Source organism: Poecilia mexicana, unplaced genomic scaffold, assembly GCF_051168715.1.
Source record: "Poecilia mexicana isolate PSO_F unplaced genomic scaffold, ASM5116871v1 scaffold_17, whole genome shotgun sequence".
NCBI classification, from domain to species: domain Eukaryota; kingdom Metazoa; phylum Chordata; class Actinopteri; order Cyprinodontiformes; family Poeciliidae; genus Poecilia; species Poecilia mexicana.
In genome coordinates, this window is record NW_028263386.1 from 21,571,661 (window position 1) to 21,592,500 (window position 20,840).

At 40.0% G+C, this 20,840-nt stretch overlaps 3 protein-coding genes across 4 annotated transcripts in view; 1 reads left to right on the forward strand and 2 right to left on the reverse strand.

Moving 5' to 3' along the window:
* Window positions 1-212: 212 nt before the first annotated feature.
* eif2b5 (eukaryotic translation initiation factor 2B, subunit 5 epsilon) lies at window positions 213-5,993 on the reverse strand. The gene is made up of 16 exons (XM_015002193.2): window positions 5,780-5,993; window positions 5,445-5,569; window positions 5,139-5,324; window positions 4,869-5,046; window positions 4,238-4,318; window positions 4,085-4,162; window positions 3,633-3,945; window positions 3,406-3,551; window positions 2,741-2,885; window positions 2,553-2,654; window positions 2,370-2,471; window positions 1,416-1,506; window positions 1,204-1,327; window positions 992-1,117; window positions 786-896; window positions 213-482 (listed from the first exon to the last, which is right to left on the reverse strand). The coding sequence occupies exons 1-16, from the start codon at window positions 5,936-5,938 to the stop codon at window positions 420-422; spliced, it is 2,130 nt and encodes a 709-aa protein (XP_014857679.2). The 5' UTR covers window positions 5,939-5,993; the 3' UTR covers window positions 213-419.
* Window positions 5,994-7,176: 1,183 nt separating this feature from the next.
* On the reverse strand, window positions 7,177-11,538 carry LOC106926977 (crystallin J1A-like). Of its 2 annotated transcripts, none has more exons than XM_015002215.2 (10): window positions 11,477-11,538; window positions 10,780-10,846; window positions 10,489-10,665; window positions 10,209-10,307; window positions 10,022-10,114; window positions 9,788-9,944; window positions 9,514-9,629; window positions 8,372-8,449; window positions 8,148-8,287; window positions 7,177-8,040 (listed from the first exon to the last, which is right to left on the reverse strand). In XM_015002215.2, exons 2-10 carry the CDS (start codon window positions 10,844-10,846, stop codon window positions 7,942-7,944), a joined length of 1,026 nt encoding a protein of 341 aa, XP_014857701.2. In that variant the 5' UTR covers window positions 11,477-11,538; the 3' UTR covers window positions 7,177-7,941. The 2 variants fall into 2 exon arrangements, with proteins under 2 accessions (XP_014857701.2, XP_014857700.2); XM_015002214.2 differs by lacking the exon at window positions 11,477-11,538 and adding an exon at window positions 11,364-11,476.
* Window positions 11,539-14,001: 2,463 nt separating this feature from the next.
* Window positions 14,002-20,840, forward strand: part of casq1a (calsequestrin 1a) — a 10,233-nt gene continuing 3,394 nt past the window's right edge. Inside the window, exons 1-9 of the mRNA XM_015002216.2 lie at window positions 14,002-15,047; window positions 17,171-17,264; window positions 17,988-18,088; window positions 18,968-19,079; window positions 19,278-19,351; window positions 20,063-20,193; window positions 20,297-20,342; window positions 20,486-20,540; window positions 20,688-20,788. Coding sequence (XP_014857702.2) covers window positions 14,811-15,047; window positions 17,171-17,264; window positions 17,988-18,088; window positions 18,968-19,079; window positions 19,278-19,351; window positions 20,063-20,193; window positions 20,297-20,342; window positions 20,486-20,540; window positions 20,688-20,788 — 951 coding nt within the window. The 5' untranslated portion in view covers window positions 14,002-14,810. The remainder of the gene's footprint in view (window positions 15,048-17,170; window positions 17,265-17,987; window positions 18,089-18,967; window positions 19,080-19,277; window positions 19,352-20,062; window positions 20,194-20,296; window positions 20,343-20,485; window positions 20,541-20,687; window positions 20,789-20,840) is intronic.

Genomic DNA, 20,840 nt, shown 5'->3' on the forward strand with positions numbered 1-20,840 from the left:
AAGACTTTTTAAGGTTGTACCCAGTCCAAGCATACATTTATTCCAATATTTTTACTGTGAATCTTATTCAAGCTTAATAATTTTACCAGTGGAAAATGATTCCAGTCCTTTTGCAGAGATAGACATTTGTGACACACGATAGGACTGTTTTAATTTATAGTCCTTTTGACTCCAAATGAAAGAGAAAAGTAAAAGAAATGGTGACGCTTCAGTCTGAGCAGACTGACCGGCTGTTCTTTATTCTTACAAGCATTATGATCACAAGAGTTTTGGACGCGAGTTAGATGTCTGTGATGATAATGGATGTTTGCTTTACCTGCAGAGAGCAGATTCTGCAGGGTGTTGAAGCTGCTGCATCCGTCACACGGCAGCGTATGCTAAAGAGTTTATAAGTTAAAACTATCAGTAAGTGCTCCACGTTACTCCCCATCTTCTTCTGAAGACTCCTCAGCCTCTTCCAGCCAGTGGATGAACTTCTGAAGCTGGAAATGGACATCAGAAATCAAGGTCACATATACTGATTTACTGAAGGTTTGGGGATGAAGACAGAGGCAGTGACTTTTAAATATTTCCAAAAAGGGCATTTCAGGAGTAAATCATAATATGATGTTAATAATAAAAAAGAAAGTAGGCAGAAGAAAAGCTTGAGCTGCTCAAGCTTTCACAGCTGGCTAAGCAAGGTTGTTGGCATCGACTGACTCACTCTTTGGTTACCTAGCAATCAGCTGTATCATCCAGCCCTAAGTTGTTATCTCAGTGTTTTCTTGACCCGAGTTCTGACTCACCCCCTGGTTCTTTCGGAGCCGTCTGCTTGCGTCTGTCGTGGCTCCCTGAGAAAACCAGCGCAGTATCATCTCCTCCTCCAGGATCTCCAGCTCGTACATGCTCATGAGGACCTTAGATGCAAACAGCACAACGCATACAGACTGGATGGCCATCGCTTAAATGATAACATCAGTTGCTCTGTTTGGTCGTGCCATTTGGTCCTGACCTTGACCATAGCAGGCCAGTGGCTCTCCTGCTCCAGAAAGTGTTCCTCAAAGGCAGCTAAGCAGTCTAGGTGGTCCTGGGCTCTCTTCACATAGTTCTTAAAGACTGGTGCCCATTTCTTCAACAGCTAAATAGAAAGGGAGGGAGAGGAGGGGGAATTAAAACTACAGTTCTCTACCAAAACTGATGAGAAATGTCGGGTGCGATACATACGGGTAGAAGCAGAGCAACGTATTGTGAAGGCGTGAGGTTGGGGCCCTGCTGCTGGAAGGGGTACTCCAGCACTACGCTGGTTAATATCTGCATCACCTCCTTCAGACTGATGTTGTAGGCGTACCTGGAGACAGACAGAAGTAGAGCGAGGATACACAAAAGGTTGTGGAGGAAGCGGCTCGACCGTGAGCGGGTTAGGAGGTTCGGCTCACTTGAGAGAGTTGATCTCCAGCACCAGGTTGTCGCAGCCGATGTTCTCCTCCAGACCTCGCTGCAGAGTCCCCATCACCTCCATCTGGAAGACTGCAGCACAGAAAACCACAATGATAATTCTCTGGACTTCAGAGTAACAGATGCCTGATGTTTCTCATGCCAAACCCCCTGTCTCTTCTCCAGACTCATTTAAATACGCATCTTAAATTAGATATTTTTGGAAAATACTTCTGCAGTGGTATTATTGTAAAATCTTCAACATATAATATGCATCACCCTTATTTGTTAGCAGTTTTGTTTTAGACAGAGGTCCCCAAGTTTCGTTTTCTCATTTTTTAATATGAAGTTCAGAGGCGCCACCTATTGGTGAAAAGAAATGGAGAGTAAAAGTAGCATGCTGGTTGAAGGTGTAGCTGCTTCAAATCAGTTTTGACCAATGCAAGTTGTGTCTCTGCTGCTGTTATTTTCTGTTGTTTTGCTTGGAAATATAAGTTTAGCTTAGTGATAGCTACTATGCCAATGGTTAGCAATTTATAAGACAAGTTTTTCACCATTCGGTTTTAGGGATAATTCTTTGTTCATCTGTTTATGAGCAGGAATATATATTTGAACCATAAACCTCGTGATAAATGTATCTGGTCTATTTTAAATTGTTTGCTCACCGTTAATTGACCGCATAATTGGATGTAAATCAGAAACCGGCTAATTAATGTTGGTAGGTCTGTGTACTTTTTACGCTGCAGTTCATTTGAATACTTGTCAATTATGTGTAATAAACTTCAGCTTTAACGTTTTTTACATTGTTTACCTTCCCAAAATAATGTCTCAAATATTTTTTCCCCAAAGTGTTTTGTTTTGCTTGTATTTTATTTTTGTTGCCTATTTTATATTTTGGCAAAAATAGGTGGTGATTTGTTTTTCTTTTTTTTCCCCAAAATCACTTTTGCCCTCACCTTTAACGTCGTCCATCTCAGGTGAGGGAATCATGAGGTCATCGGGGCCGTCAGGTTCACTGTCCTCGCTGTCGCTCTCAGGATCTGGGTTCAACACCAAACCTGGCCGACAAAAAGCAAACCCTCATGAGGACGAACATCCTGGGACCGGCCAGGGTGAGACGCTGAGAGCTGCTCTCCTACCCCACAGGCACTGGGACAGCTCCTCTTCCTCCGCGTCATCCAGACCGCCGGCTTTCCAGACATAACCTTTCCCCTCTGCTCCAACCTCCGCTGGGTTAAAAACTGCAAGGCACGTTAAAAACGCACTTTATGCCACTGCATGTGAACTACTTCAGAACACACGCGTATCATGGGGAAATAATACACACTTTTCTGTTTGGTTTTGTCTTTGCTCTGCCCGACCTCGGCGTCATCACTGAGGAACTCGTCAGCGTCGTCCTCCTCTTCCTCGTCTGGGTGGTGCATGGACACCACGGTTCCTTCTGGCAGAGACATGTTGGGCCCGATCACCACCTGGAAAACGGTTCACGCCGATCATCACAAATGTGTTCATTTACGATTTATCGCCGCTACGTAGGGCTGGGAGGTAAAACCTCAATATAAAAAGATAAAACACCAAAAACCTGCTGCTCTAGTTACTTTAACTGATCTAACACAGATATGTGTGGAGTGGTTTAGCATCGTCGGCTCCTCAAAACATCAAACAGGGTTTCTCCCAGTGCATTTATAAGCCTGGCGGGCCTCCAGCCTTTACTTGTTCCCCCACTAGGCTAAGCATTGTTTGTTTATCTATTACAGATTTTTTTATGCACACCACTAGCCGTGATAGTAAATAATGGTTAAAGTGTTTCTTCAGTGACAACTTCAGCAAATAAAGTACCAAGTCACGGATAAAGGGCCAAAACAGTTTGGACACTTGAAACAAAAAAGTGTCTTGAATGACAATAGTAAACAACTTAATTAATTTTAATTGTATTTTCTGGGAGGGAAACCCTGTCATTGCATTTCAATGACCAGACATATGTTCACTTACATTATATGCCAGGACACACTGCTTATTCAGGGTCACGCCCTCTTTGACCTCGGCCTTGTCGCAGACCACAGACTGTCTGATCGCCACGTTACTGGCAATGTGAACATCATTCCAGATGTAGGCATGGTCCAGGGTTACATTGTCACCTGGATCAGAAAAAAAGATACCGTTTATCCCTGCAACCTCCACAACTCTTCCTCCCCAGACACACTGCTTAGAGAGCTCACCAATGGTGCAGTTGTCGCCAATGATGCTGTTGGAGATGCAGCAGTTGGCACCTATGCTGGTGTCGCAGCCTATAAGAACGTTTTCCACCATCTGGCTGCCGTGACCCAGGCTGACCCCGGATCCCCGGTAGACATTGTGGCGAGAGTAGGTGCAGCTGCGTCCCTCCTGGTCCGTGAAGTTGGACTCCGGCGTGAGGGGGTAAAACCATCGACGCACAAAGTCCGAAGACACGGAATCGTACATGAGCAAGTTGGAAACTCGGACGCCGTAGCCGTCTTTGGTGACATGCATGTGGATCTGATTGCCGAGGATCTGTAACCCGAGACAAAGAATTAGAGCCACGGTACTATGGAAAAGAAAAAAAAAAAAATTATATATATATATATATATATATATATATATATATATATATATATATATATAAATAAAACGTGAAAATCCTGAGCAGCACCTCTTCGTTGACCAGTATTCCTCGGACGAAATCGTCCCTGGTTTGGTAGTCAAAGTTATCTGTAAAAAGTTCAGCAACCTGAAAGGAAACAAGAAGGCTCACACGTTACCTCAGCCAGTCACAGAATTAGGGTCCATCTGGATTAAAACTGACCTGCGGAGAGCAGATACTGATGTGGGAGTCCAGGAGGTCATGCCTGATTTCAAACTCATCACTCCCACTGTGGAAAATATTCTGAGAAACAGAATCAGCTTATCAAAAAGAATCAATTCCCCTTCAACATTTAGATATCTTGTCTCATCATCACAACCACAAACGTTAGAGCATTTTAGTAGGATTCTATGTAACAGACCAACATTGCATGACAGTAAAGTGGCAGGAAAAGGAGCTCTGGTAGGATGAGCTTAAAACTGAACATGTTGTATAAAATGCTATGTGACAAAATAATCAAGCACCATGAATCCACTGTCTTCAAACAAGATACAGGTTTCAGAAAGTCAAATTTAAAACTTTTTCAGACCTTTCCAATGCCACCTACTTTGATGGAAATTAAAGACAAAAAAATATAAAATTATACTGTATTACAATTAAGCATAACAAAAATCATGACATTTTTGCTAAACATTTTAAAATATGCATCCCTTTCACAATTGTGTATTCTATTGTGACATCAAACAATAGAACACCTTAAAGTTTGAGGATTTAATGTTAGAAAATATAAAAATCCTCAAGGAATATGATAATTTCTCCACAGTAATCTTTTTTTTTTTTAATAGACAGTTACCATCGGAAAGTGTAGCTTCTTTAGCCCCTGTGTTTTCTGGTAGTGTAAAATCTGCTGGCTCTTGCTGTCCATCGCCACGACGACATCATCTTCTTCACAGCGCGACCTATGACCCGGCGAGGACTCCTTAAAGATCATTGTCATGACCGAGATGTTCTTGTCCATCTTTCTCCGATGCCTGAAGAACAAAAGATAAATAAAATTACCCAAAAGTCGTAATCCCTTATCACTTAATCCATTTTAAGCTCAACATTGGTGCGGGTCTCATACCTGTGCTGCTGCAGGGCTTGACTGATGTAGATGTTGGACACCACATCTCCATAAACCAACACAAAGTCAGAGCGCACCAGAGACTTTGCATCAACATCCCGAAGCACATCACCAAGGGAACGGTACAGCTCTGATGTGATGATGTGGATCGTGTTAGGAGAGGAGGGTCTACACCACTTTGACTTCCTGTAGGACAGAGTCAGGTTCATCTCGACATCTTAGCTTTGAACAAAAGTCACACACACGCACGCACGCACGCACGCACACGCGCACACACACACACACACACACAATGGATACACTCACAATAAGTGGGCCTTGATTTTACTGGCCATCCAGCAGCAGAAGACGAAGGTTTCCTGCACCCCGGTGGAGGTGAGGAACTCCAGGGTGTAGTCGATCATAGCAGCGTTTCCCAGCGGCAGCAGAGCCTGACATTAGAAGAAAGGGTGAACATAGTAAAGAAGTTACGAAACTGCTTTTACATATAAATACGTCTTAAACTTAATAAAACTTCAGGTGTCTGTTGTAAACATCCAACAACAAGCTTGCATCTGTGTGATTGAATCTCTCCTTTCAGCATGGACATCACTCAGTTAAGCCTGTGTTAGCATCGTCAGCTAGCACAGCTCGCTGCCTACCCGCGGCTGGTCCTTGGTCACCGGGAAAAACCTCCGGTTAAAGCTGTCAGCGACTAAAACGGCCTGTAGCGGCTGCTCCTCCTCCTCCTGCTCCCCGGCACCTTTCCTCCCAGTAAAGCCGGAGCTTGAGCGGCTCTGTTTTCCCCCTTTATTAGCCATGTTAGACTCCCAGGAGCCCAATTATGTCGTCAGAAACAACTACGGTGGCGGAGAAGGGACAGTCTTCTTTTTTTTTTGGTGCCGCAGGTGCATGGCAGAAAACTGTGAAAACAATAGTTTTGACGGTTGTTTTCACAGAAAATAATTGAAAATAACCGTCAAAACTCTTTTTTTTCTCCCCGCTTATTTTAATTAGCCATGTAAAAACATTTAAATTCGTCATGTTCCTCAAGAAATGTAGTTTTTCTCCTGCAGCTCACATAACTGTCATTGAAGCTGATTGCACAGATACCTACGACAGCGCATCGCTCTAAACTCTCGCATATTGATGAGAAAATGGACTGAAATAACACCTGAGAGGCAACTTTTAAAGATATTCGTAAAATTATCATGTTTCTTTACCAGGGCCGGCCCAAGGCATAAACAAACTAAGCAGCCGCTTGGGGCCCCAAGGCCTCAGTGGACTGATTTTTTTTTTTTTTTTTTTTAGTATTAATTTCTACGTCATTATAATATCTGAAATACACAATTTCAGTATGAAGTGATTTGTTTTTACGATAATATATGTTTGATAATGGGCTGCACAGTGGCCCACAGTCCAAAAACATGTCAGGTAAATTGGCCTCCCCAAATTGCCCCTAGGTGTGAGTGTGTGTATGCATGGTTGTTTGTCTCTGTGTTGCCCTGCGACAGACTGGCAACCTGTCCAGGGTGTACCCCGCCTCTCGCCCAGAACGTTAGCTGGAGGTAGGCACTAGCACTCCTCCCGACCTCACTAAGGGACAAGGGTGTAAAGAAAATGGATGGATGGATATTTGATAATGTATATAGAAATCATACAAAAGGTCTACTTTTTTAGAACATGTGAAATAAAACTAACTTACAAGTAACTTTTAAGAAGCTTTTTTAAGTAAATAATTCCTTAATATTATTATTTTTTTAAAGTTCTAGTTCCACTGACAGATCATACGTTTAACAAGATATTTTTCCCATAGGTTAAATAATCTGCCAATCGAACTAATACTTTTTTTTAATCCTCTGTTGTTTGTAAAACAGACAAAATACACATAAAAAGTAAAAATGAAGTGCAGTACTAACTGGTGTATCAAACCAGAAATCAAGGACATCAAAATTACTGGCAAAATAAAACACATTCAGATTTGCTGTAAAAAAAATAAAAATTAAAAAAAAGTTATTTACAACTTGATTTAAATAACTGTAAATGTCCACATCTCAAATGAGTAAATCAAAAAGCCAATTTATTTCAATAATCTAATATTAAAAGTTGTCCCCCATATGGATTCCTTACACACAATGTTATATATTTACATTGTTTATTTCTATGATTTTTTGATTATGTGAAATGTTATGTCCAGTAATGACAAAGACTGTTAACAGATTTGCAGCAGAAAGTCTGTTTGCAGACATTTCTTCCATGTCTCTATTATAAGGCATTTGAAAATTCACACAAAATATGGCAAAATCTAACAGACAAAAATATGTACAACTAAAATCATCAAAGGTCGTTCATTCAAGCCTCAGTTAGCTGCAGTTAGATCTGCAGTGGCTTCTTCTGTTTACACTGATGATTTAAGTAGTCACAGTTTAATTTAGTTGGGCTACACATAATAACCTGAAGAAATAATTAATTGTCATTAATAAGCTTTAATTAATGACAATTGTATTTAATCAATCTGGTTACATGTGCTTAAATCAAAGATTTAAAAAAAAAAAACTGAATGGTGGCCTACACAAGAGTTATTTTCAACAATAGTAGACAGTTCCTGATCAAGCTTTAAATCAATACTTAGAAAAGACTTTGGTGAAGAAAAATAAAACTCTTTTCCGGAACATCTGAACTCAACATGTTCAACTTTTACAGAGACAAAAACATCTGGCTCATGTCACGCCTAAGTTTAGACAAAAGCCTTCATTAGCAGCTCTGCAAAAGTCCAACAGTTTTTCACGACGCTCTCGTCCGCCTCATGCTGCGAACTGCAATCTTACAGGTGGTGGCTGGCGATCTTCTTGGCGTGCGCCAGCACGGAGTTGGATCGTGAGGTTTTGCTAAGCCACGAAGCTGGGATTCTTTCAAGCCCAATCTGAAAAATCCAAACCAAAGACATTAAAAAAAGAAAAAAAAAAAATCATCAGACAAAAGCCAGGGGAGAACGAGAGACTAGAACGAAGAATTAAGAGACGGTCACACCTGGGCTCCAACGCATGCTCCGATGAAGGAGGCTCTGCTGCAGGTGCACCCTCCACAGCTCATGGTGTCTCTGATGGCCGCCTCAAAGTGCTCGGCTGTCAGGACTCCATGCAGCGCTGCCTGGAATGCACCTGGCAAACCTGCAGTGAGTATTGCACCCGTTACTTGTCTGATCCGAGTCAGGCTGGAGTTTAGTGAAGTTAGTGGAAGCTGGTTAAACATACCTCATGTGTTGGGAAACACAGCGGGGATCAGTTCCTGTGGACGCTTCGACAAATTCTCCTTCACTTGATGAATGTGCCCTGAAAGCCGCAGAATGGGAGGAATATGAATAGGGCTGAAACGATTAAACGGATTAAGCGGCAATTGAAGTAATTCTCAACAAATTTAGTTACTGATTAATTGTTAATTGGAGCACACAGACTTAAAAAAGACAGTGCTGGAAGAATAACACACTCAGAGCACTAATTAAGCCAAAACTTTACAAAAAATAAGGAGTTTGCATTTAAGATAAAATATTTATCTGTGATTAAGTTCTAACCAAAACTCAAGTAGTTTCAGCTACACCTGGTTCAAATTCTGTAAAGAAAAAGAAAAGAAAAAAAAGAAGAAAAACTCCTACTAAGCACATTTTGCTATCCAATTATTAACTGGTTAATCCAAAACCTAGCTAACATTTATTAGCCCTACACTGTATTGATGTGTGGCATATTTTTACTTGGTTCAAATTCTGTAAAAATCTGAACAATCTACTACCAGACATCTTTTGCTATTCAGTTATTAATCGGTTAATCCAAAAGATACTCAATAGATCAGCCCTATTTATTATATTTAAGTATTGATAAGTCAAGCAGAAAGATCTGAGCTTTTTCCCTGTTGATAGAGTTTTTTATCTGCAGATGCATCCTTTGCTACAAATGACGAAGCATTCACTAAAGAAATGTGGTTATTGCATTTCATACAATAAAATGTTTATTTTCTTATTCAAGAAATTATTTGTATTAACTGTTAGTTTGCATATTAATGTGTTTTAATACTGAATAAAAAGGATTAAGTGGTTAAATAAAAATTTGCAGAATGTACACATTTGTTTATGCAATTCATCGATTGTCAAAATAATCGATAGATTAATCAATTACTGGGATCATCATTACTCGCAGCCCTAAATATAAGATACCAAATGAGGGAATACTTCCAATCAATACAAATGTTAAACAGCTCTTTATCTTCACGTCCAGACAGGTTTTGTTGAGGCAAATTGTTGCACAAACCTTTCACAGAATGAGGAAGCATGGTGCCTTAAATCCCATGATTCGGTCTCGTGACTTCAAGAGAGAAAGCAGCAATGCCTGCAGAGTTCACTCACCGATCACTGCTTTGTCCAAGTCCTGTGGCTGCTTTCTGCTGGGGTCACTGAGCTGATTTAGCACTACATCCACCACATTTGGGTCTGGACCAGTCAGGATAAAATGCTCCAGAAACCTGAGGCAAGAATCCAGTTTGTCGTCTAAGATGTGGTGCTTCGCGAAAGCTTTCACGCTACTTGAACACACACCAATCCCCACAGTCTGGTGGAAACGCTACCCTCAACACGCGACAGTAAGCTCGAGTAATCAAACGGTGCTTGGGGGCGTACAGACCTTGCGGCCGCCAGAGTTTCAGCGACACATTCGTCGTTGTTCTGGGTGACTCGGATGGCCTGTTCAACTTTTTCCAGCATGTCCGGCTGTCCGGCGTAAAAAGCCACTATAGGAGCCAGCTTGGCTATGCCGTCAATCTGACAATCCGTCTCACAGCCTGCAACGAAAACAACCAAATGCTTGAACCCAACGTGCCTCTTAAGATCAAGACGTCAACCAGTGAATGTCCTTTACCTGTCTCCTCTTTGCCCGCATCGACATTCTTTAAGAAACTCTTCAAGCTTGCTTGTCTCCATGGTCCTTCAATCGGCAACTGAGGTCTTGGGCCTGTAAATAAAATAACGTCCATTAGTATCACATTGATAAAGCAACTTTATTAAAAATGTTACCCATAATCATATTAAGTGCACAGATTTCTCACCATTCCGGTCTCGGTACGGATCATTGACCGGCGTGTCATACTCTGACCCTGGCCCAAAGAATTTCAGTGTCCGCTGCTTCAGATCATCAACATTCAGACCTGGTAAGAAACGTCTATAAAGTCACACGCTGGTGACAAAAAAGGAGTTTGTCTCAAATACTTAATGAGCTTTTATTAATAATCACCATCTTCTGTATACAAAGTATTTACTCTCATTTTAAGTCCATGAGTGTTAAAAGTAGAACATCGAATTATGACATAAAAAATAGGCGAGCCCCACCTCCACACTCTGAAAGGGACTCCAGCAGCACATACGCCTGGTCTCCGTAGCAGCTCTGCTGGCCCGTCTGCCTCCGGTAGAAGGGATTGGCCGACTCGGAACGGAACTCCGGGTTTGGATCCTGAGCCAAGATCCCCTTCAGTTTCTGGAGATCATACACCCAGTGGAGGGGCTGAGCTGCAGCGGATGAATCACACGTACAATTTTCATATAATCATATCAAAAAATGAACCTCCACAATAATTGTATTTGATTATTTCTTAAGGATTAGAGTAGGGGAAAAACTTATGCCTGCAGCATCTGCAACAGCTGATCCAACAATGGCTCCTACTGCTCTGTTGGCCACAGCTGAAGTCATCTGTCAAGACAATGAATGCATACGATTTATTATTGCCATATTATTGCCAACTAAGAGAAAAAAAGAACTCAAAACATTTGTATCTCTTGATCACATCGTTTAAGATCATCTTAAGAAAACTATGCTGACGATACACCTGAATGACCTTCTCGACATTAACTCAAAAGGTCTCAGTCAGTTATGCAGGACCAAAACTGAAATAATTAAAAATAAAAGCTGAAATGTACTCTTTTTTGTTTGTTTTTCCTTGACTCTGGCCGTCCTGGACTGGAGCTGGGCACCAACGCAGTAATAGTAGCAGTGATTAGAGGTCACTGACATTCACTCGTTCATTTATTTGAACGCAGGTTTAACGTGGTGAGGTTCTTTCCAGTACGCTGCTTGTGGTAGGATTGGCAGCTCAAACCTCAGTGCGAGGTGTCTCAATCTACAACTATTCCGTTACTGTGACAGCGACGTTAAAAAGCTATTTAAGCTATTATTTGCATTAACATAGACTGAAGATCAAAAGTCTGACCTTAGCCCCCTTGTCAGTGGGTGGAAAACCTTCCGCGGGTTGTTTCACCTCTCCAGTGTAAATAATTACTGTTTTATTGATACGTAATGTTCCTGCAGCGTTATCAAACTTACCGTGCTGGTTCCCGCCCACACCGGAAGCAGTTAAGATAACCCCGCCCCCCACGTAGCGCTCAGTCCTGCGCCGATTCCTGATCACGTGATTAATATGTTTGAACACTTAGGAGCAAAAAATTCATTAAACCTATAATTTATAAAGGCTAGAACTCCCATTAATTATATATACTATAAATATATTATATCCAGAGACGGGCAGAGCAGCCAGCAAGAGAGTAGGTCTACTTCAACATATTTTTGGTCGAGTAAAAGTAAAAAGTAGTCCTCCAAGAATCAAAGAAGAATAAAAAAGTACTTCGTAACAATACTAATCAAGTTCTGAATAACTGAGACAGACAAAAATATGAAGGTACCTGCAAATTCTGATATTTAAAGACTAAAATAAAACATCTGGAGCATTATAAAATGATTCATTTTAAGCAAAACAAAAAGCAACAAAAATACACTTTCCTAAATTTTGTTTAAATATGCAACTTATAACTAATATACTAGCTATATATGTGTTAGAATAGGTACTTTAAGTGACTATATAGAGAGTTAAGAGTGTATTTGCTTGATCTGCAAATCACAGGCTCAGCAGATAGAAAATAACATAGAACATCGAAGCTCATTGTCAAAGAAGAAATTTAACTTTAACATAAACTGTAGGTTTGTGTCTGGTGCATTTTTGGTTAAAGCATATTTTTCCTTTATTGAGTGAAATTATTCACAGTGCGGAGTAGAGTATGCAGAAACACTTCATAATAATATTACTCAATAAAAAGTCTGGTGTAGTAGTCATAAAAGCACGTTACGCAGGTAAATGTCACTCTAACTCTGATTAGGTTATAAATTGAAAGAGCCAGAGACATTTGTCGGCTATGGTAGCTTAATTTTGAAGTGAAGGCAAAATAAAAATGTCGAAGGTGTTGTTGCATTTCAATAACATGTCCATGATTTATGCACATTGTATATGGCTGTATTTCAGGATAAGCAGTAAAAGCTGAAAACATGCTGACCTTTGAGGTGGACGTGTTTAAAGTATCGTCTTTTGCATCTTCGGAATGTTCCTCAAGTTTTAAGAAGCCATTCGTAGCAACTGAGTCAAAACAACAGGTGTTTTAACGTTGGAGAGCACCCTCTACTGGACAGCTGAGGGAACTACAGTTCCAGACATAACCACTATACAACCAGGAAAACATTAAGTAAAACTGTAGTGTAAATTAGAAGTACGTTTAAAAATATATATATACAGAATGGTGATCAAAAGTGAATTCCAGCACAGCATACTAACCCACCAATTAGCTGTAATGTTATTTGATTTTTGCCCAATTAATGAAATTAGAATAGAAAACTCGTAATGAAATCTGTCACCACCTGAGGTGTAAATGACACACACACACGCACACACACACACACACATAAATCCCTCTCTCTTCTCATTTAGCCTCTGACTCATGCAACCCTAGATGTTTACAGTAACACGAAGAACCACATTTCAGCTTGAATTTCTACAGGTGCTGAGACCATCCAAGTCGCTGCTGTTTCAGCTGCAGGCCAAACATCATCACATCATTAATGTTTTTCCATTAATATGAGTTTTACGCCCTAAGAAACATTCATGTAAAAGCTAACTGACCATCAACCGCAGAACACAACTTTGTTAAAAGACCACTGAGAGAAAAGAAGCAGAAGCTCAACTTTTACTCCATATTTAACCATCAAATTGAACATTGTGTCAACTTTTCCCGCTGCAACATTGTTTATCTTGTTTCACACTCTTTCTAATTTTGTCCAACTTTTAACCTGCCTCTCCAAACGGTTTCTGTCCTTCCACTCAACTGTCTTTTATTCAACACTTGAACAGAGATTGTGTTTCACATTCAATATATAAAAAAGAAAGAACACATTCAGGAATATTTGGAAGGCCGTTAAAGTATATTCTAGGACAATGATAGTTAACTCGGCTGAACTATATTATCAGGGATTAACTGATCTTTTTGTTTTGTATTGTCGTTTTTATCAGCACTAGTTTGAGAGCAATCCAACAGCAAGGAGTTGGAGAGAAGGAGGACGACCTTTGGCAAGGGAACCGAGGGTGGGAGTCGAAATCATGACGGCGTCATCGAGGTCTATGTCCTACGGTTCTCCTTCTTGTGCGCCACGAGTCGCCTCAAACATTAGCAGCTAACTGTTTTTAATACTGCAGACAGAATACATCCAAAAGGTGAAAATCCTTTATTGTTATGTATCCACCGGACACTTATGCACTATTAACGCGTTCTCACGTGGCGGATGGTTAGTCTTCCTCTGCAGGAAGAGCTTAGCTTGTAGCATTCCACATGCTACACTATATAGGTTAAAACATTAAATGTTGGTCTCATCTAATTAGAGCATCTTCACAAACCACTTTTGGCAACAAAAAAAAAAATCCCCTCGTCCTTCCTCTTGACGTTATGCTTCTCATTGTGTTTCTTTGCAAGGCAGTGCCATCTCCAGTGGCCTCTACATCATTAGATTGTAAAGCAAGTGGTCAGTTGGCAGAATGAACAGGATGTTTGTTTTGGGTAACAAAAAGCGAGGGAGGGAAAGTCAGAATCTTGCAAAAATCTATTTTTGTGACATCTTTACATTGAAGCCTCACCAGACCCCCGTGCCCCCCTTCTCTTCTTGTCCCTGAGTGACCCAGGTCCACATTTTAGCACTGCACCAATGCCAGCAGCAGCAAATCAGACACCGACTGCAGCCCCTCCTGATATGTACCTCTCTGTCCTACTTCCATTATTTTTAGCTGGGATCCAAGACTTCATCCTTCACTTAATATGGGAGAAGAGTGCCTTACATTTGCGGCCAGCTCTAAATCTATCACACCTTTTTTTTTTTTTTTTTTTTTTGGCAAGAAAAGAAGAAGTGTCCAAACACAGCGCCTGCACTTCGTCCCAGCAGCTTCAGCTTTGTCTTCCAAATTTTCTGCGCTTGACAAGTTGGGAAGTTGGGCCCTCATCGCGTCACTCTGGCCCAGTTTTATAGGTATGCAGCTAACATTTAAACACACCTACACACAAAGTTGTCACCCCACCAACCACCTCACCCCTGCTCAGTTACACCCCACCATAGGCGGACGCCGTCACACCTATGTCAAACTTAGCCCAGCCCCTCTTGTACCCTGTGCCCCACTGCCAGTTTCCCATGTGGGGTCTGTCATAAGGTGGATCCAGGAGTTTAGTCCTGCTCTCTTCTGGGTGACGCGGATTGGAAAGGGTTCTGCAAGCAAAGAAAAAAGATTTTTTTAACCCCACTCAGTTAATTGTACCTTAATTAAAAGAAATCTAAAACGTCTCAGAGAGAAGCCATGAAGTGGACATGGGTGCTTGTGGCAGTCTTGCTGTCATTTGGCGGGCAATCACTGGCCAAGGAGACCTTGGACTTCCCCGAATATGACGGCAAGGACCGAGTACACAACCTGAACGCCAAGAACTATAAGTCCGTGATGAGGAAGTACGACGTTATGGTGGTGTACTACCATGACCACCCCGGATCCAGCCGCGTTGCCCAGAGACAGTTTGAGACTGAGGAGTTGGCCCTCGAGGTGGGTTGAGATGGATATGGAGGAGTAATTGGAAATAGACCCAGAATTAACATAACTCAGAAAAAATAATAAGTACTATTAAAAAGGTTGAGTTTTTAACTTTGCAACTCATTTTGGGTTTAAAGGCTCAAAATCAAGCAACGTTCCTAGTTAAGAAAGGTGTGAATGTATGCATAATTTGCAAAAATTGAAATGCAGTGGGGGAAAAAACAAGTCCACACATTGCCTTGTTTTGTTTGTTTTGTTTTGTTTCTTTCTTTCTTATTCCCCAAAGACTGTGCATGACGTTGAGTGCTTGTGCATGCCAGTCAAACATTAGGACCCCTGTCAGAAGTGGAGACTCAGCAGTTTTCCCCACATTACGTCACCATCCAGCATAAAGCTTCTGCATCAGCTCTCAAGGTGTTGAAGAACGGCTTATCAAGGGTCATAGAGTCAGTTTGCACATGATCTATAAGGCAGCAATCATCAAATACTCCCAAAATACCATTGCTGGCATTTAGTATTAACAAAGCTTTCAGATTTGACATTTCATTAAAACATTTCCTTGTTTTTCCTTTTACAAGATTTACAATGGAGTTGGCGCTTTTTAAAAAAAATATTTTCTATCATTCATAACCAAAAAAAAAAAAAGAAAAAAAGAATGTGTCCGATATTATGACATTTTATCACATGGTGCATGCTTAATGGCATCACCTTCCTAAAATAATGGCCTATGTGATTTTTTTTTTTTTTTTTTTTTTTTTTTTTTTTTTTTTGCCAAAAGTGATTTTGGCAAAAAAATAAAAAATAAAAATAAAAATAAAAAAGATTACTTTTGGAAAAAAATTACTTGGGCCATTATTTTAGGAAGATGCTTAGACGTGTTAAAGAACTGCTAAAGGCAAATAGATAAATCTGCTTTTATGGACGTTTCACAACCTACATGTAATTTAAAAAAATGTGATGGCTCTCAAATTCCAAATGGGAAATATAAGGGCATAATTCTTTTATTATGGTGAGGTATTTGTCAACAGTGACGAATGAGCCTCTAGACACTCCAAGTATGCAAATATGACTGGAATGTCTGCATTAAACCCACCTGAAACATGAACTGACAGTGAAATTTATGGAGGAAATATAAACGATGGAGGAAAAAATAAAGTTGAAGGTAAATTATTAAAAGCAAGACATTAAAAACCAAGAAGAACAGGGAGATTGAAGTGAGCATCTGCCTTTAGCATATCACATCATCTCAGCAGGTTCTGGTGTCTCCGCTTGGTGGGGGGTTGGGTTGGTCAGGGCTGCAGGCCAGCACCGGGGGTTTTGGATTCAGTGATGCCACCTCAGCTCCCCGCTGTGACTGACACTTGCAGCACTGTACTTGTCAGCGGATCCCCGAGTGCTGAGCATCACTTCACCAAAATAGCGCCTGGGCTGGTGTTGCTCCTCGGTTTATATTTGACCGGAGATGCTGGAGTTAGAGGCTTGGGTTTCTCCTCGGAAACAGAAAATGATTTAAACATAATGAGGTGTTATTGTCAGTAAGGGGAAACGGCAAAAGGCAGGACATTTTGCAGGCGACGGCACTGGATTAGTGCAAGATAGATAATTTGTAATATAATGTAATATGATTTAATCGCGACCCATCACCAAATGACAATTCATGTTCTCCAAAATTGTGCCAACAGTGTCATTCAAAATGCTTCACTTTTCCAATTTCTGATCTACGACAGACAGACGAGCTCAAAGCAATGCAAGGAATCATCTGCTCAATAACCTGCAGGGCGACCTGCTTATGCCGACTATTTATGCCGCTAAAGGCAGCTGCTCAAGATCTCATACTCCACTTACATGTGTGTACGTGAGCTAGTGAGCGAGCGATGAAGCAAGTGCGTCCTAGTCTTTAAATGCACTTGGACAACCTTAAACCACTTCCTCAAGGCAAGAGGGTCACTGCCCATTGGTGGAATCGACTGTCAGTCTTGAGGTTCATGTTTCGTACAGATTTAGAAAGTGCCAAAGCAGCTCTTTGAAAAGCAGGCTTTTATGGTAGTGGAGCTCCCCCAGTGCGGTTTTTCCTCAATATGTGGTTGCGTTCTTCATGAAATGTGTTTAGGTAACGGAGTGTTTTGTTTTTGCAGCGTGCAGCCCAAGTCCTGGATGAGTTTGAAGATGAGGATATTGGAGTTGGACTCATTGATGCAAAGCTTGACAAGGTCGTTGCAAAGAAATTAGGTAAATGCGTTGATAGATAGATGTTTTTTTTTTTTGTTTTTTTTTGTCAAAACATGACTTAGGCCATTATTTTAGGAAGGTACTGATGTACAACACTCCACATCATTTATATCACTTGAACCTTTTTACATTGTTTCTTGTTACAACTACCAAAATAAATGTGACCGGTTGTGGCAGCATAAATTGATCAAACTATCCTCTAAGAAACAGTAAAAAAATATTAGTAAATACCTTTCTCTGCATTAGATAAGTACTTCTTAAAATTTAAAAATATTTCATATTGATGTAATCGGTATACAGAAAAAAAAATCTGTGTTGATTTGATTGATAAAATGATATTTCAGCTGCACACCGAAATGTCATCTTGAATTTTCTATTTTTTTTCTCTAGAGTCTAGAGAGCTACATAAAAACACTGATTTTTGCCACTTAGGCTGAGACTTTGACTGGGCCATTCTAACACAGGAACCAAAACCATTAAATTGTTGGTCTTGTTGAATGTTAAGGTGCCGCACAGTTAGGTTTTCTAAGCACATTTAAGCTATGCATTATGCAGTATCCTAATAAAATACATTGAAGTTTCTGTTTTTTATATAACGTAAAAAACTTTAAGGCATGGGAATATTTTTACAAGGAACTCATATTTCCCAGATTTATGTTTGCTGTGGCATTAGAACATGTCGCATGAGATCAGCCTCTTAATAACTGTCTTTTTTCTCTCCAGGCCTTGAAGAGTCAGACAGCATCTTCATCTTCACCGACGATGAAGTTGTAGAGTATGACGGTGAACTTGAGGCACACACCCTTGTGGAGTTCATCTATGATGTTCGTGAGGATATAGTCTCCCAGTTAATAGCCTACCTTACTTAAGCATGAAGAAGGAAGGAAAGCAAATACTTGAAACCTGAAATCAGGAAAAAGTCAAGATGCATTTTGAAAATGCAAGTGGATACAAAAAAGATAATTTTCACATTTACATGATATTTATATTATTAACGGTGAGAAACTTCCAGCGTAACCAGATCCACTGTGAGCTGACATCTACTCCCATTACAACTTTCCATAGAAAAGAAAAAAACAGAAATGACGCAAAATAGTACACAAAGATTATTAGATTATTAGCACAATTAAGATGATTTCTAGAAATAAAGTTAGGTTTATGACAATGAGAAATCAGCAAGCCTTTATAAAAAGAGCTTTAATCAAATCATGATCACAGTTTGCTGCTATGTTTGAAGCCAGATATTTTCAGACAATGAATAAAAAAAGCCATGAGCTTCAAAGAGACAGTAATAACTCTATGTGTAAACTTCTCAATTTGAAGGAAGTTACAGAAAACATTTGAAAAAAAAACCCTATGTTTTCTGCCATTTAGCAAATAGAAATAATTTTGGTAATTCTAACATAAAACAGGAGAAGTTTGGTCTGATTTAACTTGAGACAGTGATGAAAAAAAAAAGTGTTTTATTTGGTTTACATCTGGTTTCAACCATATATATCTGACTTGAAATGCATAAGTCAGCTAAACTTGGAGACAATATATAGCTTTCGGTCATTGTTGCTGTTAGTAGTTATTTGCATTTTTCCATGCCATCTTGCCTTTTTCCGATCGGGGCTTGTATTTGCTGGCTACATGGATATTCCAACCAGATATTCTCACTGTGGTTTTCTTTTCTCTTCCCTCCCACTTCGTTTCTCCCTCAGGTTCTTGAGGATCCTGTGGAAATTATTGACAACAGCAGAGAACTGAAAGGCTTTGAAAGCATCGAAGAGGACATCAAACTGGTGGGCTACTTTAAGAGTCACAAGTCAGAACGTAAGAATATTGTGATGGCATGACTATCTGTACCGAGTAACTGTGTAGCTAGATGTGAGATCAGCAGCATAAAGCCTGGAATAATTTCACGGGTCTGATTTTAACCCACAGTCAGCAGCAGTGATGCAGCAGCTGCGCATTGTTTGATATCTCACATAAAGACTGGAACAAACTGACAAATTACATGTAACATTTCAGATTTCGAAGCGTTCGCAGATGCCGCTGAAGAGTTCCATCCTCACATCAAGTTCTTTGCGACATTTAATCCTAAGGTAAGGTCATTTTAATTGTGAAAAGATTTCAGTATCGTTAGCTTGCTAAATACTAATACTAATTACATTCCAGAAAGTAAAAAACTGAAAAACACCTGAACACTGTGCAGTCACTAATCAGCCATAAGCTTACCTGCACACCTAAGTGCTTTGAATTTTATTCACAATGAGCCGTCTGATCAATAGACAGGCAGCTTACAAAATAATCACTGACCATGATGTAAACTATGACATGGAAGGGTATAGTCAAAGTCAAGACAGTAAACCTTTTTGGAAACACTATTATGAGAAGATCGCTACAGCACAACTGCAAATAAACCTAAGCAGCAATGTAAGGTCTGAGTAAGTTATTCGTTACTTGTTAAATTACAGAATGTACTCTGTTTTTATTTCACCACTTCTGCAAATTTTGCTGCTTTGCATTCAGTTTTGCATCTTATTTAATTCAGACATACACGATGCAATGTTTTGTGTGCATTCTTAATTTAATAAAACCTGCAAAGGTTTTATTAATAAATGTTTTTATGTGCAACCTGAAACAGGTTGCACATAGCTGTTAGCACTAGATCCTGCTACTATTTGTTAAAATGACAGGATGCATGTTTTCCTTGCTGAGCACTGTGTTTTTCTGTAATACCCAGTATTTCTTTGCATCACTGATACAGCCATCATGGTCAGGTCATAAATCCAATTACTGTTGTTTTGCCGCAGGTTGCTAAGGCCCTGGAGCTGAAGCTCAACGAAGTAGACTTCTATGAATCCTTCATTGAGAATCCTGTGGTCATCCCTGGAAAACCTTACTCTGAGAAAGAACTGGTGAAATTCATTGAAAATAATGACAGGTAGCTCCTATTGTTGGCATGCTCCGAGATATTTTTAGTTATAAGCGCAACAGTCTGAATAAGCTAAGTATGTTTTTATCTTAATGGCTCTGTGCTTGTTTAGACCAACACTGAGGAAACTGAAACCCAGCAACGTATATGAGATCTGGGTAAGAAATGTTACACTTTCAGCTTTGCATCAGTTTTATTATGGAGAGGCTTTAAGTAAATGTATTAATATGTATTAGTTTCTGATATTGTTATCTTAATCTCAAGTCTTTTAGAGTACAGATTATTGTTATTTTGCTCACAGGATGATGATGTCGGTGGAGAACATATTGTCGCTTTTGCAGAAGAGGCCGATATTGGTAAAGAAAAATACATTTAAATAGAAAATTCCTCTAATAAACAGATGGATCTGTATGGGCAGAAACATATATATCTATAAATAAACAAGTGTGTCATGAAGAGCAGAAGCAAACGTTTTACTTTAACTGTCATCTTCTGTTCTGCAGATGGCTTTGAGTTCTTGCACAAATTGAAACAAGTTGCAGAGGATAACACCGACAACCCTAACCTCAGCATTCTCTGGATTGACCCTGACGACTTCCCTTTGGTAAGAAATAATATGATACAATACAATAAATGATACTGAACAATCTACGTGA

Bases quoted from the DNA above. Each gene is read 5' to 3' on its own strand.
- eif2b5 (XM_015002193.2), bottom strand. From the start codon at position 5,938: ATGGCTAATAAAGGGGGAAAACAGAGCCGCTCAAGCTCCGGCTTTACT. The intron at 5,570-5,779 runs GTAGGCAGCGAG...TTCTAATGTCAG, and splicing joins TGACCAAGGACCAGCCGCGG to GCTCTGCTGCCGCTGGGAAA. The intron at 3,946-4,084 runs GTGCTGCTCAGG...CTCGGGTTACAG, and splicing joins GAATACTGGTCAACGAAGAG to ATCCTCGGCAATCAGATCCA.